The 25,994-nt window shown below is 41.5% G+C and overlaps 1 protein-coding gene across 4 annotated transcripts in view; it reads left to right on the forward strand.

Annotated features, from left to right (window-relative positions):
• Positions 1 to 25,994, forward strand: part of TMEM164 (transmembrane protein 164) — a 163,477-nt gene that overhangs the window by 65,247 nt on the left and 72,236 nt on the right. For 3 of the 4 annotated variants that reach the window (XM_058659113.1, XM_058659115.1, XM_004590184.4), the window contains 2 exons: positions 1,312 to 1,361; positions 25,060 to 25,126. The exons of the other annotated variant lie outside the window; for it this stretch is intronic. In XM_058659113.1, the coding sequence (XP_058515096.1) occupies positions 1,312 to 1,361; positions 25,060 to 25,126 (117 nt within the window). The remainder of the gene's footprint in view (positions 1 to 1,311; positions 1,362 to 25,059; positions 25,127 to 25,994) is intronic. 4 annotated transcript variants of the gene reach the window in all.

The following is a 25,994-nucleotide window of genomic DNA, read 5'->3' on the forward strand; positions in this document are numbered from 1 at the left end:
AGGTATTGTGCAGGTGATGGCTCCTGGCCTTGTTCTAAGAGGCCTTTTCTCTTTTCCATCCTTCTTTCTCCTCCTCTTGGCGAAGATTAAAACAAGCTCTTTTCTTGGTGATTTTCCATTATAGTACACTTATAGACTCTGAGAGGACTGATGAGCCAAATGGTAAAGAAATAAGGCAATAAGACCCACAGTGAAGTCCTCTATATTCATTCGAGAGCTTGACAAGATCAGGACACATGTCATTAAATCACTGTAGATGAAGAAAATCTACATGTGAGTTTCATCTTCCTGTCAACTCTTAGTTCTACTGAATTCTGTGACCCCTGTAGTAGTATAGTCCCTAGTTACATGTTCAACCTACAAGCTACCAGGAATCACCTCTAACATTTGTTAAACATGCAGATTCCTGATGCTCCAGACTTGTGGAATCAGAATTCCCAACGAGGGAACCCAGGGATTTATATACCGAACAAAATTTGCCAGGGATAATGGTGATGATGATTATGATGATGATTTGTGGGGCGGAGGGGAGCATCTGTCGTGTTGAGAACCATTACATGCATAAATCTCACACTGCCACTGCTGTAGCTTTTCAAGGCTGTAACTCAGACCTAGGTTATACCAAGTAGCCTAGTACTGATTTGTCTCTTAGAAGTACAGAGATCATTTTGTTTCCTTTGACCTGGGAGGAGAATGGAAATGTAAAAATCACCTAGGTATGCTTACCAACAAAAGACTCAGAGTGGCAGTTTGATAGGATTGCCAGATAAATTTGAATTTCAGAAAATGAATAATGTTTTAGGACATGCTAAAATATTATTCATTATTTATCTGGAATTTGAATTTAACTGGAATCCTGTAGTTTTATTTGCTAAATTTGGCAATGCTGGGTATTGATTAATCCACCTTCCCCCATGGTAGGCAAACCAGAATGGCATGTGTGTGTGTGCATGTTCTATGCTCAGAATCTGTTTTTACCTGCCCTGGGTTTAAAGCTTCAAAGACTGGTTACTTGTGTATTACTGAAGCTGAAGCATTGGAAAATTGAGTCTGATCATTCTTCATCTCTGTTTCTGTCTTTCTCTCATACACAAAACACACAAACACACATGCATGCATGCATGTGCAAAAAATGAACATGTACTTTGGAAAACCACACTTGCTTGCGTCTACTTTTTTATATTACATTGTGTTATAGGGCTGGTTATTTTATTGTTATTATTTTTTTGGTTATTCTTGTTATTATTAAAGTAACATTGTCTGTGTCTTGCATATCGCTTGCTAACCACTCTTATTTCTTTTCAATTGCAGATCTTTCTCTTGGCCTGTCCTCCATCTCCCGGAGCTATCGTTGTCTTCAAGTAAGAAATTTTTTTTTTTTGCCATTTTGATTTTTTCCCCTTTATTTCACTGCTATTTATTTGGACGGTTTTTGTTCATTTGATAACAAGATGATAAACAGTGCTATGAACGTGTTGGGCTTGTGCTGCTTTGTTTTTGGGCTTCCTTGAGGGACAGGTCTCCTAAATATCCAGTGAACAGGGAGATATCCTTTTTTGTCCAATCATCTTGGTGATAGTGATTGCGTGGCTGGGGCATACTACTTTGCACAGTTGATGCCTTCCTGAAGTTTGTCTTAAGAGCGTGCAGGTGAGAGAAAGCATCCCTTCCCTCTACAGTCTTCACATTGTGATTCTCCACGGAGGATTTAGTTCTCCACACCGAAGGGCATGTGCTTGCGTTTCTGTGATTTTTTTTCCTTTCAAGTGCAAATTAAAGTGAGGAGAGAAAAATATCACCTTATAACAAGTTCTGACTTTCTTAAAAATAGCAAGCATCAAATCCATGAAAGAATACTGCAAGCAAATTGTATTTCTCTGAAGGCAAGTTGACTTAAATGAAATTATCCTGAGTCCCAGAACCCTCATTTGAACCATGAATTGTGACCATCTCACTTATCAAACCTTTTATTGGAGTTGCTAATGAGAGGGTGAATCGACTGAATTAATTTCATCTCTTTCCCCTTTCCCTGGCCCCCATTTTAGAACTGTTTCTGAGCAGTGAAATGGCCACAAGCCAGAGGAAGGGAGCAGGAAGTAAAGAGCTCAGCGGATCTTTGGATAATTGAGAGTGGTGTAAATGGCTTTCTGATTTACTTAATTCATTAAAGTGTTAGAAAGGGGGTTGGCTGTTCCATTTGCTGTTTCAAATAGCTCGGTGAAATAGCCACTTAGTCTCTTGCCTTAGGTAAGTAACTGTGCTGGGTGAGAGGCAATAGATCCTGATTACATGTTTTTTACTTGGACGGCTCCTAAGGGAAAGGGGTATTTAACCCTATTTACCTCCTTTGATTTTCCAAAATGAGCTCAATTATTCAGTGTAATGTTTTTAAAGTAAGATTTATTGATTCTGTTTCATTATTATCAAAGTAACATTATAGAAAACAGAGATACATAAAGCAGAGTGCAAATATCACCCTTACTCTTAGCCCAAGAGATAAGTTTGCCTATTGTCTTTCTTTTTTACTGAAGATATACCATATTACATGTTTTTCCTGTATCTTTTATAAGTTTAACTCATTTCTATGTTTATGCACATGTATGAATACATAAACATGATGACTGGATTTATTTTTTGTCTTTTTAAAAAAATACATAGTGGTTCTTTGTTCTTTGGTTTTGACTCCCAGCCGTGACACCATATCATCCCTGAATGTGACCCAACAAGGTTGCCAATTTTTTTTCCCTATTTGAATAGGTTCAACCTTAAACATGCACACATGATTTTGGAATGTTCACTGTTTTGGAATAAAAAACAAGGCTAGAACCCTATACATACAGTGTTAGAGCTTACTATTTTCACCCAAAGTATCGTTTGGAAATTTATAAATAACTATTGGTATAGGTTTTATTCTGCAGCATATTTCATGCATGTGAAATAATTTTTCCATTCTTTCCTATAATTAACGAACATTTACTTTCCTTCCAGATTTCTTCCAATACAGTCACTACTGAAATAAATGTCATTGTGCATATGTCTTTATACATTGCTGCTTTCAATTATTTACATATGCATAAAGATGTAAAGGTATAGATATATAGATAGATATTTACCTATAAAAATATATACTACCAGATTTTGAATGGATTTATGGAAATAGGCTGTTATATTTCACCTTTGCATATATTATGAATCCTTCTTTTCTTTATACCCCTACCAGCAATGGATAATATAATTTTTAAAGTTAACAACCTAATGAATCTAGTTACATGCTATTAATGGATTTCAGTATTATTTCATTTTATTTCCAATTAAATTTATTTTTTTCAATTTTTTATTCATAATCCTCTTCCAATTTTCCTATGGTTTTATATGTTTTTTTACTTATAATATCTATGTATTTTAGATATTGTTCTTTTGGTGTCATCTTTGCTGCAGGTATCTGTCTAATCTGTAGGCATTGACTATTTTAAGGATTTTAAAAATTATATATATACGTATATATATATATAGAGAGAGAGAGAATGAGAGAGAAAGAAAGAGAAAGGATGATAGAGACAGAGAAAGAAAGAGAGAGGAAGGGAGAGAGAAACAGGGAGAGAGTGATTTTTGTCTGCTGGTTCATATCCCAGATGGCTGCAACAGCCAGGATTGAGCCAGGCTACTTGGGTGGCAGAAGTTCAAAAACCTCGGCCATTTTTTGCTCTGCTTTTCTCAGCCTATTAGCACTGAGCTGGATTGAAATTGGGACAGCTGAGACATGAACTAGGATGCCAGTGTCACAGGTATCAGTTTTACCTGCTGGACCACTATGCTGGCCACTGCATTGATTTTTTTTTTTTAAAGATTTGTTTATTGATTTGAAAGGCACAGTGACAAAGAGAGAATGAGAGCAAAGAAATTTTCCATCTTCTGGTTAACTTCTCGAATGGCTGCAATAGCCAGGTCTGGGCCAGGCCAAAGCCAGGAGTTTTCTTGGTATTACACCTGAATGTACAGACCTAAACACTCAGATTGTCCATGCTTTGCTGTCTTCCCAGGCACTTTAGTAGGGAGCTGCGTTAGAAGGGGAGCTGCTGTGTGTCAATCATCACTGTAATATGAAGTGCTGGTATTGTAGACAGCTTTGGCACCAGGTATTGAGTTTACAAATTACATATATTATATATATATATATATATATATATATATATATATATATATATAAATATATATATATATAATTATTAAATCTTTCAAATTTCACTAATTTAGCTTTGTCCTTGTAGCATCTGGATTTGCAGTCTTGGTTGAGATTGTTTTCTTAGAAATGGCTAACCAGTTGTACTAGAATAACATATTAAATAATCCCTAATTTTTCCCCTGTTAGTGAAACTAGGATCTTTGTCAGCTATCAAATGTTTTATATATTAGTATCTATTTATGGATTCTCTATTCTTTATCATCTCTTTTTGTATCAAAATATTGATTTTATTAGTGTTTGAAAAATGTCTTAACTGTTCTCCTAAATGCACATATTAAGATCATTTCAGTTATTTTTCACATAAACTCTATTTGTGTGAAATATCTATTAGAATTACATTTGGTTTACCTTTTAAGTTTTGCAATTATATAATTCCTTTTACCTAAGAAATTGTGTTTTTTTCCCTAGATCTTGTTTTATATCTTTCAGTTAAACTCATCCTTTTCTTCTCATCTAACCTATGCTTTCATTGATGCATTTATTTCTCAAGAATTGACATTTTCATTCCTGTTATGACTAGATTTTTTCTCTTTCCATTCCTAAATGATTCTTGCTAGAAATATAAAAAAAATATTGATTTTTCTGATATTTAGCTCGTATCCGTCATACCAAGTTCTCTTTTTAGTTCTGTGAAATTGTATTTGGTTTTGTCTCTGGTGGTCACCTCAATTATTTCATTGTCATGCTGCACTTGTCAGAAACTCAAAGACAGGGTTAGGGAAAATGGTGCTGGGTGGCTTCTCTGCCTAAACCTGATTTAAAATGACAGTGTTTTCTGTGTTTCTCCACACTTGCTGCTAGTGTTTGTTAAATAATCTGTTTTATTTCAATCTAGATTTACATAGAGATCATTAAAGGGGGCATTGTTACTGCGTTTCAAAGAATATCTTTTTCATTATCCATGGATCAAGTGGTTTTTTCCACTTACATTTTTGCTGCTGTGAATTATGTTGATAGGTTTTCCAGCTTTGAAATACTCTTAACATTACTGAAGTGAGCTTGCTGTTCATTCTGTAATTGTTTGGTCCATTGCTAGATTCCGTTTGTCAGTATTTTGTTTACAGTGTTGTTTCAGTATTTGTAAGGGAGGCCCGGATCATTTTTTAAAATACTGTTTTCATCAGGCTTAAGGATTCATATTGTGGTGACTGTGTAAAATGTACTGCAGGATGCGCCTTCTGTTTTTCTGGCATGGAATATTTTAATTACCCTTAGAAATTATGTGTTCTTTAAAAGTCAGATACAACTCAGCTGTGCAGCCCATCTGGTCATGATGCCTTTTCCAGTGGATAGACCCTCAATTACCTTTTTCCAGTGTCTCCTGTGGTAATCAACCTATTCAACTCTTTTTGGAACCGTTTTCATCATTGGTATTTTGCTGGCCAATTACCTATTTTTTAAGCTTTCAGATTTGTTAGCATACATTTTAGTTGGACTTGTAGTTTCCTTTTATTTTATAATTTTGAAATTATATTCTCATCTGTACTTGGGTCTTTTTTTCCCCCTTGGCCTTAATGTCTTTCACGTCCTCTTCTATGCTTTTACTAGGTTTCTAATCACTTTGTTTTTTTGGCATCTTCATATAACTAGATTTTGGATTTATTTATCCTTTTTACATTATTTTAATTGTTTGCGTTTTCTGTTTAAAATTTGGCTTTTATCTTCATTGATTCTCTGTTTTTTTCTAATCTTGCAAGAGAAGTATTTATCCTTTTACCTTCTGTCTTCTTCAATCATAATTTTCTATTCTGCATTGTTGAACATAATGGTTCCTAAATTGCTCTGCTTTTATTATATACTCTTCTGCAACATCAATTTCAAAATAAACTTTATATTTTAAGATAATTATAAATATCTAACAATATAGATTTAGTTGTAAGGAAAAAAACACAGGAAATCCCACATCCTGTTTGTGTAGTTTCTCCCAGTGGTAACCTCTTATAAAACGACAGCATAGTAGCCCAGTTGGGTTGTTGACCATGATCCAGTGTGATTTAGCTGGACAGCTCTTCAACACTGGTCCCATTTTGGTAGCCTTACTTACTGTTTTCCCACCTGTCACCCATCCCTGACCCATGTTCTTCATTTTATCATTTTGTTATATCACAAATATCATAAAAATGAAGTCATGTAATGTAACATCTTTGGATTGACTTACTAAAAAATCGGTTAACATTATTTCTTGGAGATTCATTCAGGTTTCTGATACATAACATTTAATGGGGTGGATTTCATTCCATTATGTGGAGTTACTCTGTACTGTGAAGTTGAAAGGCAGCATTTTAGAAACTAAAGAGTTTTCACAATAATAACTCCATCTTACATTAGTATAGCTCTTTACTCTTTTCAAAATAACTTATCCTGCTTTTTCAAAGAGATTTATTTATTTTTATTGGAAAGGCAAATTTACAGAAAGATATTCCATCTGCTGATTCACTCCCCAAATGGCCACAACAGCCGGAGCTGAGCCGAGCCAGGCCAAGCAGTATCAAGGACTTGAGGCATCTTCTGCTGCTTTCCTAGGCCTCAAACGGGGAACTGGATTAGAAGTGGAGAATCTGGGACAAGAACAGGTGCCCATATGTGATCCTGGCACTTGTAGGCAGAGGATTAGCCAGTTGAACCATTGCACTAGCCCCAATACTTTGTCTTAAGTCATCTCATCATATCCTTAAAATAATGCTGTGAGGTAGGGATATATAAAACAAATGGGAACTAAAAATAAACACACTAGAAATAAAACAAAAAGGGACAAAATATATTAAATAACTTGGCTGAGGTTACGTAGTGGCAGTCAGTATTCCTATTCTTCCGTTTTCTTGTAATGCTCATGATAAGGTTTACTGTGAACTTAGTCATGGTGGCACACATTTTATTACATGGATTATCTCATTTAATTATTCCAGCAAACCTGCGTGGAAAGTACTCCTAGTATCCTCAGTTAATAATAAAACAAAATTCAGACAAGGAGGGGAAAGGGTGGAGAGAGAGAGAGAGAGAGAGAGAGAGAGAGAGAGAATGAGAATGAGAGAATTTGGAGAGAGAGAGAGACAGTTTGGAGAGAGAGAGAGACAATTTGGCTGCCCAGATGGCAGCAATGGCCAGGGTTGTGCCAGGCTGAAGCCAGGATCCAAGAGGTTCATCTGTCTGGGTCTCTCACATGGGTGGGAAGGGCCCAAGTATTTGGACCACCTTGTACTGCATTTCCCAGAGAGAGCTGGATTAGAAGTGGAACAGCTGAGACTCCAGCTGGCATCCCTATGGGATGTTGGTTTCTCAACTCACGACTTTACCCTCTATTCCATACCACCAAGGTTCTTAACAAATACTATTCTGAAAATCCTAAAGGAGAGGTAAGAGACCGTTATTGCTGTATAGCCAGGACCATGTCCGCACACATGAGCATGCACCTGAATTCCACTTGTGACTTCTGTTTCCTTTCTGGGATTCCCCCCACCTCTCCCCGTACCCTCCCCCCATGGTGGATTCCTCCACCTTATTGCAGTATTACAGTTCAAATTAAGTCAAGATTCTTTCATTGCAAGCATATACCAAGCATAAAGTCCAGCATCTTATTGTCCAGATAAGTTCAGTGATTTCTTGTGGAGACCATCTCTGGTCTGAAGGTAGAGCCGGCAGAGTATCGTCCCGATCAATTAAAAGCCCCGACATAACTTCAGCAACAATTTATAGCGTTATGGAATTAATTGACATGGTATTGAGTAACCAATATGTTAAAAAAAAATGCAAGTTCTTAACCACATCCTGTGACTACTTCATTGACATTTCAATTTTAGTTTATATACAACTGTGTTCTATACACCTTAAAATGGCTATAGATTACTATTCAGCTGTCTCATGTCTATTTTCATTTTAGTATTTAGCAGTTTATAGTGTTGAAGCATGATTTTGCTGAACCTGGCTGTTTCTCGGGTAGTCTAAACTGGGTTATAACTCTAACAAGGCATTTGTCAACAATTGAGGTGCAGAACAGTTTTAGGAGGGGTGTGCAGAGAAATCCTACATCCCCTAGTGAGGAGTAACTAATCTTTGTGCCCCACCTAGTGAGGTATGAGTGAATCCACGCTGACTGTTTCCTGTCTGATTCTAAGCTTTCCTTGTTGTTTTCTGTCTATCTATTCTAGATTTTTGTTTGTTTGTTTTTAAAAAACATGTCTATGTGTGTGCATATGTGTGTGTGTATGATTTATTTTTATTTGAAAGACAAATTTACAGAGAGAGAGAGAGAGAGAGAGAGAGCCACAAGTTTTCCATCCATTAATTAATTCCCCAAATTGCTACAATGACCAGGGCTGGACCAGAACAAAGCCAGGAGCCAGAAGCTTCTTCTGGGTCTCCCATGTGGGTACAGGGGACCAAGCACTTGGACCGTCTTCTGCTGCTTTTCAAGGCCCGTTAGCAGGGAGCTGGAGCTGAAGTGGAACAACTGGGACTTGAACCCACATATGGGATGTTGACATTGTGGGCCCAGGCTTTACCCACTATGCCACAATGCCAGCCTCCATAAGTAAATTTTTGTATTTGCTGGGGTTTTCATTAGGAGGCTTGTTGTCATTTACATTGATGTAACCATTTCTGCTTGTTTTCATGCTCTTATATTTTCAACAGCTGGTAGATGAAATTTCTCTTTGCCATGTTTCTGGCTACTCCTTTGCCCACACTTTTTTCTTGGCTAGTCTCAGTCATAAATTTTTCTTTCAACTGAACTTGAAATACTCTTGCTATACTCTCTCCAAAATACTGTTGGGATTTTATTACACCAAAAATTGTGTTGGCGTCATTACAACATTGAGTCTTTCATTCACAAAAAGACATAATACATGTCATAATTTCTTCATGTTTTCTTTTGTATTCCTCAATTTTATGCTTAAATGTGTTTGTGCATGTATGTGTGTGTGTGTATCCCATGTGTTTCATCAAGATTATGGCTGGGCAGTTTTTAGTTTATAATAAAATTTATTTATTGTATTTTCAAATGAGTACATAGGAAAGATTTCAGTTTTATATGTTTATTTTATATTTGCCCACTAAGCTTAACTCTTGTTCCTAGTAGCTTTTCAATTGCTTCCCTTGGATTATTCTGGAAATAAATCCTATCAAGTTGATCGTGTTAAGGGATAATTTATTTCTTTTTAAAAGAACTAAACCTTTTTTGTTTGTTTCAAACCTGATTATGTTAGCTGGAACTTCTGGAAGAATGTTAAATAGTAGTGGTGCTGACAGGAATCCTTGTCATGCTTGTGATTTTAATGTAACTGTTCCTCATGTTTTGACTCAGTTAGCTCTATTGGTAGCTATTGCATTAAGTTAGGTATATTTTATAATGTTAAGGAATGAGCATTTAAAAATTTAAAAATTTAATTTTTAATATTGCATGGATTTAATAAATATGGAGGAAGGTTGGACAAATGTTACAGTTCTTTTTTTTGTTGTTTTCTCTCTTGGTCTGCTGGGAGGAGAGGAGAGGGGGCCACTCCTTTCTGTCAAACTGCATCAGCACCTGAGGATGGCAGACAGTCATATGATGATGCCTCAGAGACCCCAATGTGGGGAAGAATGTTCTGAGGGTGTACTTGAGTGGTTTAGATAGTTCTGAGACATCATCAGCTTTGTTGTTCCCGGATTGAGAAAAGCTTTCCAAGGTCTACTTTTTCTCAAAGTCTACGTTAGTGCATGCACAGACCCAGGAACATGCTATAAAGCTTGACGAAGAGAACTGTCCAGTGTGTTCTGCCTTCCATCCTCTGATGAGTCACGCCACATCATCTGCTGGCCTAGATGAGTTGCCTGTCATGTCCCTGGGTATACATCTGTACACTGCAAAGGAACAGCAACTGAAAAGGCTTGGTTGCAATATATGCACTCCAAGGTTGGTCCACACATGCTGTGGTTTTCCCTGTGACTGGATTTGAATGTGTTGGTCTAGTTGGGGAACCCCTCAAAAAACCTTGCCTTGGCCTCAGATTTGAATTGTGTGTGCAACAGCTAGTGCAGAGTCTAGTTTGTTTTATTGTCTGCACTAGCCAATGCATATACTGGTGGATGCAGCAGCCTGGTTAGTTCTGCCTCCAGTTCTGTCTCTCATGAGAACTGACAGGTGCTGTGGCCTAGCCTAGCCAATCCTAGCTGGCCACAGGCCTGGCCTTCACTTACACCAGTGGGTGCCACAACATACTTGGGGTGACCACCAATAATGTCACAAGGCACCCCTAAACCTGGCCTGGCCTGGCCCCAGCCCTGCCTCTTGTTTTCACCAGTGACAGTTACAGCCTATCAGGGGATTTCCTCAAGTTCTACCAGGCTTGATCCCAGTCCCAGATCTTGCAAGTGCTGGCAGATGCTGAGGTCTTGCCTGACATGGCCAGTATCCAAGTCTTAGTACTCACCAGCAGATACTACAGCCTGGCATGACTGGGCTGTACCCATTCTGGCTCTCATCAGTGGGTACTACAGCCTAGCCACAGCCTAGTCCACCCCCAGACCCAGCTCCCATGTGACCTGGTGGATGCTGTGGCCTAAGCTGAACTTTACTGTACCCATTCTGGCTCTCATGATCACCAGCAAGTATTGGAACCTAACCCAGACTGGCCTGCCCCCAGACCTAGCCCATACACATGTCGAGTGGTGCTGCAGCCTTGCCCTGCCTGGTCCACCCATAGCCCTGGCTCTTGCAATCACTAGTGAGAGCTGCATGCTAGTAGGGAAGTCACCAGGTTTCCCTTATCTGGCTGGTTTCCTGTCCAGGATCTGGTGTGTACTGGCAGGTGCTTTGACTTAGCCTGGCATAGCCTGCCCACAGTCTTAGTTCTCACTGGTGAATATTGCAGCCTAGTTCGTCCATGTGTGGCTCACGCCATGTCCTGGCTCTTGTGCATGCCAGCAGGTGCTGCAACCTGGCCCTGCCGGCTTGGTCCCAGATCTCTCACAAATACTGAGGAGTGCTGTTGCCTTGCCTGGCCTAGCCTGTCACCAGCTCTAGCACATGTGCTCCCCAGTAGGAGCTGCAGCCTACTAGGGGAATTCCCCAATTTCTCCTGCTGGACCTGGTCCCAATGCCAGATCTCTTGTGTGTTAGTGGGTGCCAAGGCCCTGCTTGACATGGTATGCCCTCAGTCCTGGCCTTTGCATATGCTGGCAGATGTTGTTGCCTCACCCTGCCCCACCCCACCAGCCCAGGCTTCCTCAAGTGTCAGGTGAGTTCCTGACAGATGAGTTCCATGGTCTAGTATGGTTCAGCCCATCACCACCCATAGCCCTTGTGCAAATTGGTGTGTGCTGTAGTCCCACAGAAGCAAGCACATGATTCCTCTACAGAATCTGTTCTCAGATCTGGTTCTCTTGTGTTCTGGTGGGTGCTGTGGCCCAGCTTGATATGGTCTACCCCCTGCTCTGTGGTTCATGGGTAGATACTATTGACTAGCCCAACCAGGCATATCCACCAGCCCCAGCTTTTGCATGCATTGGCAGTCAGTTGGTTATGCTACTTAGCCAGCCCAGTTCTCCCACATGGCCAAGTACCTTGGCTTGATCTAAACATGCCCTCTGGTTTCTACCCCTCAAAGTCACCTGGTCTCAGCTCTCTTGCCTACCTGTGAGTATAGTGGCTAGATCCATAGAAGAACCCAGAAGTCGTTCCTTCATTGTCAAACATGCCCCCAGCTGCTCCCACTCCAGCATATCCCTGGACCCTCTTCCCTGGACAATCTGCAGTCCCCCTACCCCAACCTGGGGGCCCAGGGTGGTGTGTTCCAGCCTAGAATTTCTTGCCTTCCCCACTTATCTTAAAAAAAGAAGCAACTATGCTAGTACACTGGTATAGTTAACACAAATTTGGTATTAAGCAGGCCCAGAATGCTCACTAGCTATTGGCTGCTTTTCTTTCAGCAGTGTACTATTTCCCTAGGTACAAGGCAACCGAGGCAGTTGCCTACAGCTAGGGAAGCATATTCTTGAAGTCTGAAGTCCTTAAAGAAATCAAGAATAGTTCTTGAATTTAGCTGTAGTTTTCTGGGAACTTACTGAGAGAGGTTCATTTGTGTTTTCTTGTTTGGCATTCTCACTTAGTATGTTGTAATAATAGATTTCGGGGCTGGATTAAAAGATTAAGCTTCTGCCTGCAGTTCTGCTATCTCACATGGGTGCTTATTCAAGTCTAAGCTGCTCCATTTCCAGTCCAACTCCCTGTTCATGTGCCTGGACCCAAGTCCTTGGATCCCTGCACCTACATGGGGGACAAGTAAGAAACTCTAGGCTCAGTGGATAGAAGATCTCTGTATTTCTCTCTTGTTCTCTCTCCTTTCTGTAAATCTTCTTTTGAAATAAAAAATAAGCTAAGTCTTAGAAAATGATATGTTTTCTAATGTAAATTTTTATTATATTTTGAAGATTAACTTTTTACTTCTTATGGTGAGGAGACTCTGACTTCCCAAGGTATGCATTTGATTGATTTTGTTCTTAGCCATTTGTTATGTGGGTATATTAACTTCTATCCTCCTTCTTGCTGAGTTCTTTCTTCCTTGCTGTCTTTCCTGTTCCATTTGTTTTATTCTAATGAATCTCTATACCTGTTTCATAGAGTCTATGTTTTCTTGTATTCTATTGAGGAAGCATACAGTTTTGTAAATTATTTCTTTTGATCCATGCTTCTAATTCAGCCATTTATGCTTCCTCCACATTTTCAGAATGATGTGCATTTCCTTTGTGCTGCCAGAAGTTTTCATTAGAACCGTGCTGGTTTCTTGTGTGCATGCATATTCAAAGGAGGATCTGTGACTCATTAAAGATGAACTGTGCAGGTTGCCTTTGATTTTTGTCCTGTCCTTTTTGGTGTTGGTTAGAACCAGAATTCATTAGCAGGGAGCTAAATCAGAAACAGCGTTGCTAGGAATCAAAATGGCACTCCCATATGGGATGCAGGCATCCTGAGCAGTGGCATAATCTGTGGCAGCACAATGCCTGCCCCATCTCTGCCTGTTTGATTTTGGGGAATTGGAGTCTTCAAGTGGATGTAGACATGTCTTGGGGATTTCTGATTTCCCCAGAGGCAGTAGCTCTATAGGGAGGAAAGGCTGTTGTTCGGTTAGCTGATCACTAGATTGGCTCTCAACTTCTAAGCCTTAAGGATATCTGTGGTGGAAAAACTCAATCTTCCTTTCTTATTTTTGCCTTCTGTGGTCTGCTGTATGAATTGGTCACTTAATTGTTTTTGCTAATTTCAACATTAATGTAATTGTTAATATAGATTTCTTCCAGATTCTGGTCATAGGATGATCATCAGTCTGACATTTCAATGACTTAGGGGAGGTTTTCTTTTTCTGTATTTCACTGGAAAGTTGCCTGCTAGCCAAGTGCTATTTTAAGCTAGAACCCCAATGCATAATTTCAATTATGTCAGAGATTAGAAACCTTTTTATATAAGGCCCAGATAGTAAATATTTCAGTTTTTGCAGACTCACTGTGTTTTGTCTATCTTCCTATTTTTGTACTATGAGAGCAGCATAGAATTATACCATTGAATTGGTGTGGTTATGTTTCAGTAGAAATTTATTTATTGAACCTGATTTTAGAAGAATTAGGTATTTCTTTTTCATTAGTTTTGTTTATTTGGAAGGAAGAATGACAAATGAGGGAGTGATTACAACTGATGGCTTAACTTGCTATGCCCCACTGCTGGCCCTGGGAGAAACTTCTTGAATTTCCAAAAGAAATATCTTAGTGTACAGTGGGGGGATTCCAGAATGCAGCAAGTCATCCTAGTGATTTCATCCTTATTCTTTGGGGAATGAATTACAGAGTTTTCATTCACACGTTTTGACATCATCATCAGAGCATGGGTCATTTGCTTCTCTAGATGCTTGGAAACCCTGTGCAGCTACCTGAAGTGTTTATGTCACATGCAGCTAAAAAGCTACCAGTGGTGACTAGTGATATTTCCTGTACATAATCTGGTCTCTGCGCAAGGTTGGGAAACTTAGCTTTCATGTTAATCACCACTGGAGACTCCATAGGTATAAGGGCATTAGCCAGCATGAGCCAACTACTTCTGCAGCCTCTAGGCTAAGAGTCTTATTGTCAGCCAAGACCTGAGCCCTCTGCATCTGGAAACAATACTGACTCATGACCCCACAGCCACTTTTCCCTGCAGGGGTGTGCCCAAGATGTTTCTTAATTTAATGACTGTTCCCTTGGCAGTCTTCAGCTTGATCAAGTCCTGAGTAGAGCCTCAATTCTAGCTGTGCTCTCCCATTGGCACATGGAAAACAGGGCTGGCGTGTTTCAGTTTGTTCTTGGAGAGAAGCTAACACCTCAAGGTCTGTTCTCCTTCCCCCTTCTGAGGTTACAGAAGGCCAAGGTCTCTCTTCTCTTGGCAATAAAGAGATGAGGCCAGAGGCTGGGAAGCAATGCTAGTGAGGGCTGTGCCTGGGAGCAGCCTTGGGCAGCGTGGGCTGGGTCAGAGTTCCCTGGCTTTTGGGTGGGTTTGCTGTTTAAGCTGAAGCAGACTGTTGTTCCCCACATGGCAGAAAGCACTTGTTCCCTCATCCCAAGTTCCGTGGAATCAACCACTGCAGAGGACTCCAAAATGCAGTCAACCTCTTAGGTTTTTCTAGCTTGTGTTTTGGTGTCCTGTTTTAGATGACAGTTTTAGAAGGGAAGGGGGGGTTCTTAGAACCTTAGGCTAGCCTTTGAGGATCTACTCTTCTACCTGGGATCCTTTGAAGGAAGAGGTGAGGGGAAAGGGAAGCACAGTTAAGATTGCCCCAGCTTTGGATTATGACCAGTTTAGCTGCCTTGGGAGTAGCCACTACTTAATCTGCTGCATTGGATGAAAATGTGTGGCAAGAGCAGGAACATTCATGAGTGCGTGACTGAACGTTACAGTTTGAATAGTAGAGATCTCCTCCCTCACCTGGTGTTGGATTGGCACAGTGCATAAAGAGATGTAGCACACATCCCCTGCCTCAGGAAGTGTACACTGTCCCTCCCAGTGCCATCTTCATGTGCACATGGAGAGGAGTGACTGTGAAGCAAATGGAATCATTTGGGCAACAGTATCTGCTGACTCAATCAGGAGAGGCTTTTGAGGGAGAAGGGATGAAATTTCATCTATGCTACAGAGAGCTGGAGATGTGCTGCTGGCTGCAGTGAGGACTGTGGGCTGAATAGGAGCTAAGGTAGGCGAGGGAAGCATGGGGATGCCCAAGGAATATGGGGGCAGCCTGACATGTGATCTTGGCATTGTAAGATTAATACCCTGGTAACCTTCAGGCCACATAATACTGGGACAGTTCATTAACCCTATGAACTTCTCTTTTCCTAGATCCCATTCATTGTATTCTCAGGTGACTTTCCCTAGGGAGACTCAGGTCTCAAGGACTGTCCTGAGTTCAGGAGATGGACTCCAGTTGAACATGCTTTGCCTTTTTTGTTGGAATGGTCTTACTTTCTCAGTGTTCCTCTTTCCAGTACTCATCAACTCAGCTGCTCTGAACTGAGGATGGGCTTGGGGTCATATATTCTTCAAAAGGAGCAGTGTTTTTTGGCACCTTCACCTTTTGGAGATGGCTGTGTTTTGGCTCAACCTTGGATTCATTACTGAAGTAGGTTTTTGGGAGACTGCCCATGACCTGAGCAGCCTTATTAAGTATCAATTCTTGTCAGAAGAGAGAAGGTTCTACAAATGAATATTGCAGATCTAAAATAGAAACAGACCAGAAATCTGGAAAGCTCCAACTAAGCAAGCAACAGTTCTGGAAGACTGTGCAGGTGTCTGCTTCCCTAGGAGCCATCTAACTGATGGATTCCTGCAATGTGTGCATTGCATTCTTTGGTGTAGCAAAGAAGGAAGATTTACTTATTTGAAATATTTACAGAGAGAGGGGGAGACACAGAGGTCTTCCATCTGCTAGTTTCCTCCCTCGATGCCCACAATGGTCAGGGCTTTGCCAGCCGGAAGCCTGAAGCCAAGAGCTTCAATTGTTGTGACAGGGGTCCAAATACTCGGATTATTTTCCACTGCTTTTTCTCAGACGATTGGCAGGGAGTTGAATTGGAAGTAGAGCAGCATATGGAGTGCTGGCATTTCATGCTACACTGAAATGAAAGCACTGCCTTATTTTGTTTTAACAAAATACTGTTCTATATGTGCTAATTTAAATGTATAGAAGGTTAATATACTTTGGTGTGATTATTTTATTAAGTTTCCAATATTCTTTTTTTAAATAACTATTTATTTCTTTATTTAAAAGATAGCATGATAAGGATGGAGACAAAGAGATCTTCCATTCACTGATTAACTCTCCAAATGACTGTGATAACTGTGATTGAGATCATGTAAATCTCTTAGCATGGAACCTAACTCTGGAGAAGCCAGAAGCCAGAAGCCAGAAACTTCCTCCAGGTTTCCCATCTGAGTGCAGGAACCCAAGTACTTAGACCATCATTTGCTGTCTCCCAGACACATTAACAGAAAGCAGGATCAGAAGTATGGGCCAGAAGTATTGAACTGGCCCGCTGGTGTGGGATGTGGCTATCCAAAGCGGCAGCTTAACATGCTGTGCCACAATGCCCACCTCAACCTGCTTTTTATATGCCTGCATGACATTCTACTGTTTGTATGAACACTGTATATTTAAACAGTGCTCTGTTAATTCAGAATCTGGTACATTACACTGATATATTTTGAAGGGATTTTGATTAGTGCAGGAGACTTTGGTGGTCTGAGTCATAGGAGGGTATTTCAAAAAGTTCATGAAAAAGTGAATTAAGAAATGTTTATTTTGGTGTTTAAAACTTTTGATGTTGATGCCTACTTTTTCTTTTTTTTTTTTTGACAATGGTAATTTTATTTTTATTTTTTTTCTATTCATTTATTCATTAATTACATTGTATTACATGACACAGTTTCATAGGTACTGGGATTCTCCCCCCATTCACCCCAAACTCCTCCCCCATGGTGAGTTCCTTCACCTTGATGCATAACCACAGCTCAAGTTCCGTTGAGATTCCCTAATTAAAAGCTCACACCATACAGAGTCCGTCATCTCACTTGTCCAGTCAAGTTCAACGGCCTCTTAGGGAGGCCCTCTCAGGTTTGAAGGCAGAGCCAGCAAAGCTTCACCTCGATCAATTAGAAGCTCCAACATATCATCAGCAACAATCCAGGTACGATGAGACTGGTGCAGAGTCCACTGATTGACATAGTCCATCTTAGAGTTTCCCCTTGTCCAGTTTTCCGCTGCAAACATATAGCTGAGGTGGTTGATTGATCTACTCCATCTTCTATCTTTTCTTGGTTAATGTTTTTATTCCTCCATTTTGTTCAGGGGAATCCCCAAAGAAACTTTGAGGTGTTCCCAGTCCAGGCTCCTACATGCACTACTAGTAAGCACAGTGCCCGCCACAGTCCATCACTCCGATCAGCTGGTGGTTGTAATCCCTGGGTTGGTTCTATTCTGAGCCCCAACCTCCATTGGAACCAATGAGTATTGCAGCTCTTCCCGGCTCTGCCCATCACACTCTCGTCCCTCACCTAAACCAGTGGGAGGTGTGCTGGTTGGGTGCTGCATTCCCTATTGGCACAGGCCATTTCACCTTGGCATTTGGTGTTTTGTACTGTTTTTATCGCAACCAAACCTGGCTAGGCCCCCACACAGTTCCAGCACTCGGATTTGCCAGTGGATGACGTGAACCGACTCAGCCTGGTCTGCCCCCAACCCGAGCCAAATGTATGCCAGTGGGTCACTTTCCAAAGCCTCTTCTGGGTTGTTTACCTCCATGCTTCCTGCGTTTATTTGTAGGGTCAGTGTCCTGTCAGAGGAACTGTTCAGATTCCTCCATCAGACCCCTTCCTGGTGTCAGGTTTCACGCATACCAGCAGGTCCTTTGGCCAGCACCGCTCTTCAACCCATTCTGGTTCCTGCTGTTGAGAGTTTCAGCCCAGCCACGGCTCGTCCATACCCACATATAGCTCATATATGGCTCAGTTGGGGTTGAAACCTAGCCGAGTCCGTCCCACATCTACCCTGGTCCTCCAGAGCACCAAACTGTGTTGCGGTCTAACCTGGCATGGTGTGTCAAGTCCGAATCCATGTTTGTGCCAAGGGAGTACAACTGTGACCCGACCAGAACTCAGCCCCTTTCCAGTTCCTGCGCCCCTTACTGGTAACTTCCACCCAGCCAAGGCCTCCCCCAAGCTCCCCAACCAGGCCTGTTCCCAGCCAGTGTTAAGTATGCCAGAGGTTGCTCTGGGTCAGCCCAGCGTGCCCCATAGACTGTCATGCCTCATGCATAGACTCCTCTGGCCCTTCTAAACCATCCAGTGGGGTCAGAGTTTGCACAGGGATTGGTCCACACATACCTGACACATTCTAGCCCCAAGTATGGTTCTCAAATGCCAGACAATGTCATAGTCTTGCCTTCTGTGACCACTCTGCTGATCCCTCCTCCTATCAGGTAATGGGATATCCTGCTGGACAAGCGCGGAATTTTGCTTTTGAAGGGACTGGTGTTGGTAATCTGCACTATAAAGTGACTACAGGTTCTTCAGAGGAAGATTTACTGCCATTGAGAATCTTAAGGACTAATATACATTCTCAGAGAACTGTGGGTTCAGCATGGAGTGACTCCTGTAGCATATCAAAGGAATCAAATTCCAGAATTTCCTGGCTGGGCGGCCAGCAGGTGCAGCCTGGCGCCAAATGGCGCACTGGCCGCCCGTGAGCCGCTCACCCCATGTACGTACGTACTTGGTGGTAAGCCTGGCTGTGCTAGGCTGGACTCGTGGCGGGGCACCCGAGCACCCCGGGCAGCATGAGACTCTCAGGCCTCCGCCTGGATCCACCTAGCTCCTCCCCCACTCCAGCCGCATGGCGCGCTGAGGAGGCCCAGATCCACTTCTCAGAGTCCCGGGACAACCCTCCCACTCCTAAAAGAGGGCCATCAAACCAGGATTCTGATGCCTACTTTTTCATAATATGTATTTTCTGTGAACTTCCTGAAGATGTTATTTGTGAAAGAATGCTGTCAGCTTGAGTGATTGGGACAATTTGACGGTAATCCATGTAAATCTCTTAGCATGAAACCTATCGTATGCTAGGTGGTCATTAAAGTTAGTCATCATGTATAACATTATCATGCCTTGACACTGCGCTATCTCTGAGCCTCATTCTCACTGTCACAATGTGCCTCTTTGGGAATGCATATGGCTCGCATTCAGAGCACTAGCATTTCTCACTGAAGAGAGCTGCCGGATAAGTAGCCTCTTTTACACTTGAGCACCTTTCAGATTGGGGCTTTTCGCAACTTCCTGAACTTTACTGGGAAAAAGGAATGGCCTGGAATCCTTACGGTTGTGTGGCCTTACTTGGTCCAGAATAAGAAAGTAGGAACCAACAGCTGCAGCCAAGGAATTAGCTGTGTCCACAGACAATGCCAGCTAAGCCTTCCTGTTGTACTTAGCCAGTTTTTGCTTTGTTGTTGTTGTTTTTTGTTTGTTTGTTTCTACCATTATTCTAAACATATTTTTTTTTAAAGATTTTATTATTACTGGAAAGCCGGATATACAGAGAGGAGGAGAGACAGAGAGGAAGATCTTCCATCCGATGTTTCACTCCCCAAGTGAGCTGCAATGGGCCGGTGCTGTGCCGATCCAATGCCGGGAACCAGGAACCTCTTCCGGGTCTCCCACGTGGGTGCAGGGTCCCAAAGCTTTGGGCCGTCCTCTCCTGCTTTCCCAGGCCACAAGCAGGGAGCTGGATGGGAAGTGGAGCTACCGGGATTAGAACCGGCACCCATATGGGATCCCGGCGGGTTCAAGGCGAGGACTTTAGCTGCTAGGCCACGCTGCTGGGCCCTACAGAGAGAGGGCTTTTAACTGAATCAGTAAGGCTCAAATTCATTGAAGCTGGGTGGTGCATAATAGGTGTTCTTTGTATTATGTCATACTTTCCTGTGTGTTTGAAATATTTGTAGAAAATGTAAATGAAAAAGTATTCTTTGAAAATCTTAAGTTTTGGTTCACTTACTATGTTGCTGTGAAATCTCAGGCTGAATTGATGTTTTCCTTCTCTCATAGATATTTTGAATTTTTATTTTGTCTTTCTGTAGTGAAATTGACTTTAAAAATTCTGTGCGTTTAAACACTGTGTAGATGACTGTAATCCCCATTGTAGTTGTGGTGCAGAACAGTGCTGTCTCTTCTGAAAACTCTTGATTTGTAGTGACACCCACATCTCTCAACCCTGGAAAGTGCTGATTGGTTTTCCTGCACTATAATAGTATTTGGTGAATGCCATAGAGACAGAACTACCATATGTAACCTAAGGATAACACTTTTGTTTCCCCAGTACAATGCCTTTGAGAGTCAACCGAAATGTTGCATATATCAAACATTTGCTCTTTTTTTTATTGCTGAGTGATTTTCTATGACATATAGTATGCCACAGTTTTAATATCCATTCACTTACACTGGAAAGACAGACTCCAAGTTGTATATGTTAGGAATTAGAGTTATTGTGGTCATGTGTAAATATAAGAGTTCATCTCAGGAGGGGTGTATATCATACCCAGGGGCAGGATTACGGGTCATGGGATGAGTGTTTTAAAATTTAAAAAAAGAAAAAGAAAAAAATTGCGTGAGATACTGCTAAACTGTCTTTTTTTAGAACATACATTTTGTTTATTTGAATGACAGTTGTAAACACACACACACACACACTGCTTTCTTTCTCCCCAAATGGCCACAATCATGGCTGGAGCTGAGTCAGGTCTAGCCAGAAGCTTCATCTGGTTTCCCATGTGGGTGGCCAGAACCAAGTACTTGGCCGATCTTCTACTGCTTTGTGAGGCCCATTAGCAGGAATGTGGATCAGAACTGGCTCAGCTGGTGCCCTTATGGCGTCACAAATGGAAGCTTAATGGCTTAACTATTAAGCCACAATACCTACCCCCAAACTCTTTTGTATAGTGGTAATTTTATATTCTCAACAGTGTATGAGAGTCCCAATTTTTTGTTTTGTTTTGTTTTTGTTTTCCATACCCTTTGCTGGAATTGCTATTGTTCACATTTTAGCAATTCTAACATGTAAGGAGAAGCATCTGCTTGTGGTTTTATTTACATTTCCCTACTGGTATGGAACATCTCTTTATGTGCTCATTTGCCATGTGTGTTTCTTGCTGTCTGTAAAACTGCACATCTGCAGAAAGTCATAGCGTTCCAAACCTGCAAGCTTTTTTAAGTCCAAAAATCACAGTATACACCAAATAAAATATATATACAATACAATGGCCAAGACTTTGAGTTGGCAAGAAGGAAATAAGAAGTGACTGAACAGAAATCCTTCTTAATCTTTCCAGTCTTTGCTTTTGACTTTCAGTCTGTCCTTTTGTCCTTCTGGACCTCTTTCTCATACTTTTAAAGTTTAAAAAAAATTCTCTTGAGTTATTTTTGTTGTTGTTGTTCGTTTTATTTCTCCCTCCATCTGTCTCCTCCCTTCCCCTTTTCTCCCTTTTCATTCTTCCATTCATCCATTTTGCGGCTTTAGATGAGTTCTTCACCTTTGTTTAACAAACACTTGAGTTTTACTTTACATTTTGTGATTTCTAAGAATTTTATGAATTACTCCTGTGAGAACCCAATGAGTAGGGTACTGTTGTACTTTTTGGACCAATGAAGGAACGCTCTGAGGAACTTTTGATGAGTTGCTATCCATTTCCCATATCCTTTAGAAATCTGGAGCACAGGCTGATGGCAGCTACAGAACAAAAATAAAAGCTTTTGCTTTTGATTTGGTCAGTTGCAAACCTGTTGGACTGTGTTATGAGTGTAACTATGTGATCAGGCAAGTTTGGGCACAAAACACCCTGGGACTCCATTGCCCTTAGGTATGACCCTCCTAGCCTCAGTGGGCATCCTAGAGCCTTCTGTTTGGCCTGTAGCTTCTCTCTCTCTCTCTTTTACACACACATACACATGGAGCATATGTCATTCTCATTGAATGGATTTGAAGCAGAATACCATAGAAAAAAACACTGCTTGAAACTTCGTGAGATCTGAGTGTCACTTCCTATCTACAGCCGAATATCTGTGTGAACTTGGGCAAGGCAATCACTTGGACCTTTGGTTACTCAACTATGAAATGAGGAAGATGATGATTGTAATAAAAACTGTGACATTGAATGACATGGTGTATTTGGATACTTAGTGATTTGCACACAGAAATGTACAATACATGTCAGATGTTTTTGTAACAATCAATATGAAAGACATCCTTATGTATTAATGCTAACTTACCCTTTAGTGTATATGTAGCTTATATGACTGAATTTTTGAGAAGGCACAATAAGGCTTGTCTTTAGGAAGTTACTAAGTTAGAATCTTGCTATAAGTTTTATCTTCTTTATCTTTGGCTTTCTGTGAGCTCTTGGAATCAATCCCATCCTCCTCAACATTTAACTTCTGGTGCCCAAATGTCAAATTGGCCTTGTGCAAATGCCAACATTCCCTTGAGGTCAATGGTAAAGCCTGGCTTAGGAATCTGGTTCTACCTAGACAGGCAGAGGGAGTTTACTTCTCTCAGCATGAGTCTTCACGCTGTGGCTGTGACATGGGAACATCCAGGGGGCACATCCAGGGGCATGGTTAAGCTGAGGTCTCTTCGCCTTCAGGCCTGCAATGGCTGTTAATGGCTCCAGCTCTAGACCCTAGTGTTTGAAGCAGTTAGTTTCTCAGAGCAAAGGTTGCCCCCCTTGAAAGATCCTCCTAAATAATCTTGTTAAACTGGCCAGGTTAGGGTGGCAGGAGTGATTCTGCATTGCTGTACCGCCTACTTGTTATGGAATAACTTACCCCCTACCAATTTGTAGGACAGTGAAGGCTTGGTGTAGCCAGAAAGCCTTCTCCACTTTAGTAATTTTCTGAAAATTTATTAAATCTGGAACAAGAATGTTGGAGGAGCTAGAGTAATCCTTAAAACTGAATGGAAGTCAAGAGGAACATTCCTTATTCTTTCCACCCAAGTTCATATTTGGGAGGGAGGGAGGGAGGTTGATTGAGTTTAATTTGAGGCAGAGAGAGGAATAGAAAAGTGTGATGTCTGGAGTTTGAATCCTAGCTCTGATGTCTTATGCATAGTGTTGACAAGGTCACTTCACTTCTCAGAAGCTGTTATAGTGTTCCAAGAATGGGAACAGTGGGACTGGCATTGTGGTACAGCAGGTTAACCCACATCTTGTCATATTAGCTTCCCATATCAACGTGTTTGAATCCCAAATGACCTAGTTTCTATCCAGTTCCTTACTAATGCACCTTGGAAAACAGCAGAAGATGGTCTTAGGTCTTGGGTCCTTCATCCCACATTGGAGACCTGGATGGACTTCTGGGCTCTTGGCTTCTGCTTGGTTACAGCTGTTGCAGCCATCTGGGGAGTGAATCAGGAGATGGAAGATTGTTTCTTTCTGTTTCTGTCTTTTTTACACTGCCTTTCCAATAGATAAATCTTTAAGAGATGTGAAAGCCTATGCACTTATTTCAGAAAACTGGTATAAAAATTGAGAGACCTCATGTAAATAATTTAGTGAGGCACATGCCTGGAATATATTAAGTGCATAGCATCACCATCATGGAGGCTTTGATGAGCAAGCAGGAAAAAAAGCTGGGAGAAGTGAGAAACAGCTTTGGACCTCATGTGTCATTCTCTGGTATCTCTCCCTGAGACACCTCCTTAGTATTACATATTCATGAGTGCCAAGAGGAGAACTGAAGTTTTGGGAGGGCTGCAGTGTGTACATTGCTCTCCCCATCAGCACACAACAGATTTCCCAGGCCTGGGGTGTGTGTGTATGTGTGTGGGGTAATTTCCAGCTGGTGAGACCAAGGCACAGGTTTCTGTGACTCTTCAAATCAGCTCTTCAAGAAGACTAGACTTTCATTTTGCTTCTTCCTTAGGAAACAGTTTCAATTCATCCCTAGAGCTGTCTTGTGCAGGGTTGTTCCTGATTTACCAGGGTTTGTAGTACATGTTGAGCAAGCCTGGTATTGAGAGAGCATGACAGTATCACGATAGAATGATGTAGACCACCTTTGCACATGCACATGCGCGCTCTCGCTCGCTCTCTCTCTCTCTCTCTCTCTCTCTCTCTCTGTCTCTCCCTGCCCCCTCCATCCCTCCCTTCCTCCCTCTTCCTTTTAAGCTACTGAGCACAGTATGTAAAACAGATCAAAGCTTGGAAGACTGCCACTTTCCCTCCCTGCTTCCTGCAGCAGTTCTTAAAGACATTTCTAAGAAAGTGAGGAAACTGTTTGTAAAACGTGGCAGCTGGCCCTTCCAGGTCATATCAGCCTCTTTCTGACCCTGGATGTGTGAATGAGCAGGCATAATGTATTAAATAGGCTTCACCTGTGGCAACCAAACGCTTGCCTCCTGTAGTTCCTCTTTTTTAAGTGCTGCCCAGGCTGCAGCAGTTGGCGGCCTTGGTTGCAGCCCTTGGTGAGGGCTGACTGAATGCTTATGGAACATAGAGCTCATTACGTAATGAAGTGTTACAACCAAAGTGTGTTCGGGAAGTGCTCAGTAGATGCTGAGGCAGAAGTACTGCTCTTCAGAGCACCCCAGATAACACAGAATCTGCTGCAGTACTTTATTTTGTAAGTATGCAAGCTCCAGTCCCATTTCTTGTGAGAGGTCCCCAGGTACTCATAGTCTTCTTTCAGACGGCATGGCTCAACCTGACACATGTTTTCCTACCTCTGCATGGGAAGTCTGAGTTGGAACTGAACTGCATCTTTTCTCCTTCTCTAGGCTACAGATGCATATGTTGAATGGGGCTCTGCTGGCACTGCTGTTTCCTGTGGTAAACACCCGGCTGGTAAGTAGTCTCTTCTCAGACTGTTCTAGCAACATGCAAAACAGTGTTTGCTTGCTCCTTTGTTGTCCAGTGCTTGTCCTCCGTCCATATGCCTATGTGATTTTATACACACATATATGTATAACACATACAGAGGAGCTTCATGGAGGTAGGAATATTTTGTGGAATTCTGGAACTACATTATTGGTTAGGATCAGAACTGGAGTAGACTAAAGATCCTATAGAAACTTTTTAGAATTATTGTTGGAAAGGAAAGAGAACCGAGCCCCATCTATTATACAGGTACTTCCGTGCTGTCCATGCTGTTTTAAGAGGTGGAGCCGCATTGTTCTAGAATAATCTGCTGGGGAGTCTCAAAGCCAGTCTGGTTCACCAACAGCTCCCTTATGCAAGACTTAGACTCCTTCCACACTCATCCAACTCCATGGGGCACTCTAGGCACACAGACAGCCAGGGATTAGCAGGGAGAATCCCCCCTGCGCCAGAGAGTGAGGGGGGTTAGCCAGGTTAGGGACGAGCAGGAGCTTCCAGGCAGCGTGGCAGAGGTTTGTCCTCAGATTCTCACATTTTTGGTCAGGGAGGGATTTGCAAACCAGCTACACGGAAAGAAATGACCTATAAAATCATTCCTGGCGCTTTTCTATTTTCAGCTTAAATTTGTCTTAGACATTAAGGTCGTGCTTTAAGTCTTGAAATGATCATCTTTTTCTGTAGAATGTTATAGTCTGGATTTCTCTGACAGCAATTGTCTGCAGTAGATTGACAAGTATAGTCCTCTCGTTTTGTAGACAGAAGCTGACGTTTGCAGAGTCACATAAATCTGAAATGGCAGCTTTAGGTTTGGAACCAATGCATCTGTTTTGAGTTT

This window comes from Ochotona princeps, chromosome X, assembly GCF_030435755.1.
Source record: "Ochotona princeps isolate mOchPri1 chromosome X, mOchPri1.hap1, whole genome shotgun sequence".
Lineage (NCBI taxonomy): Eukaryota > Metazoa > Chordata > Mammalia > Lagomorpha > Ochotonidae > Ochotona > Ochotona princeps.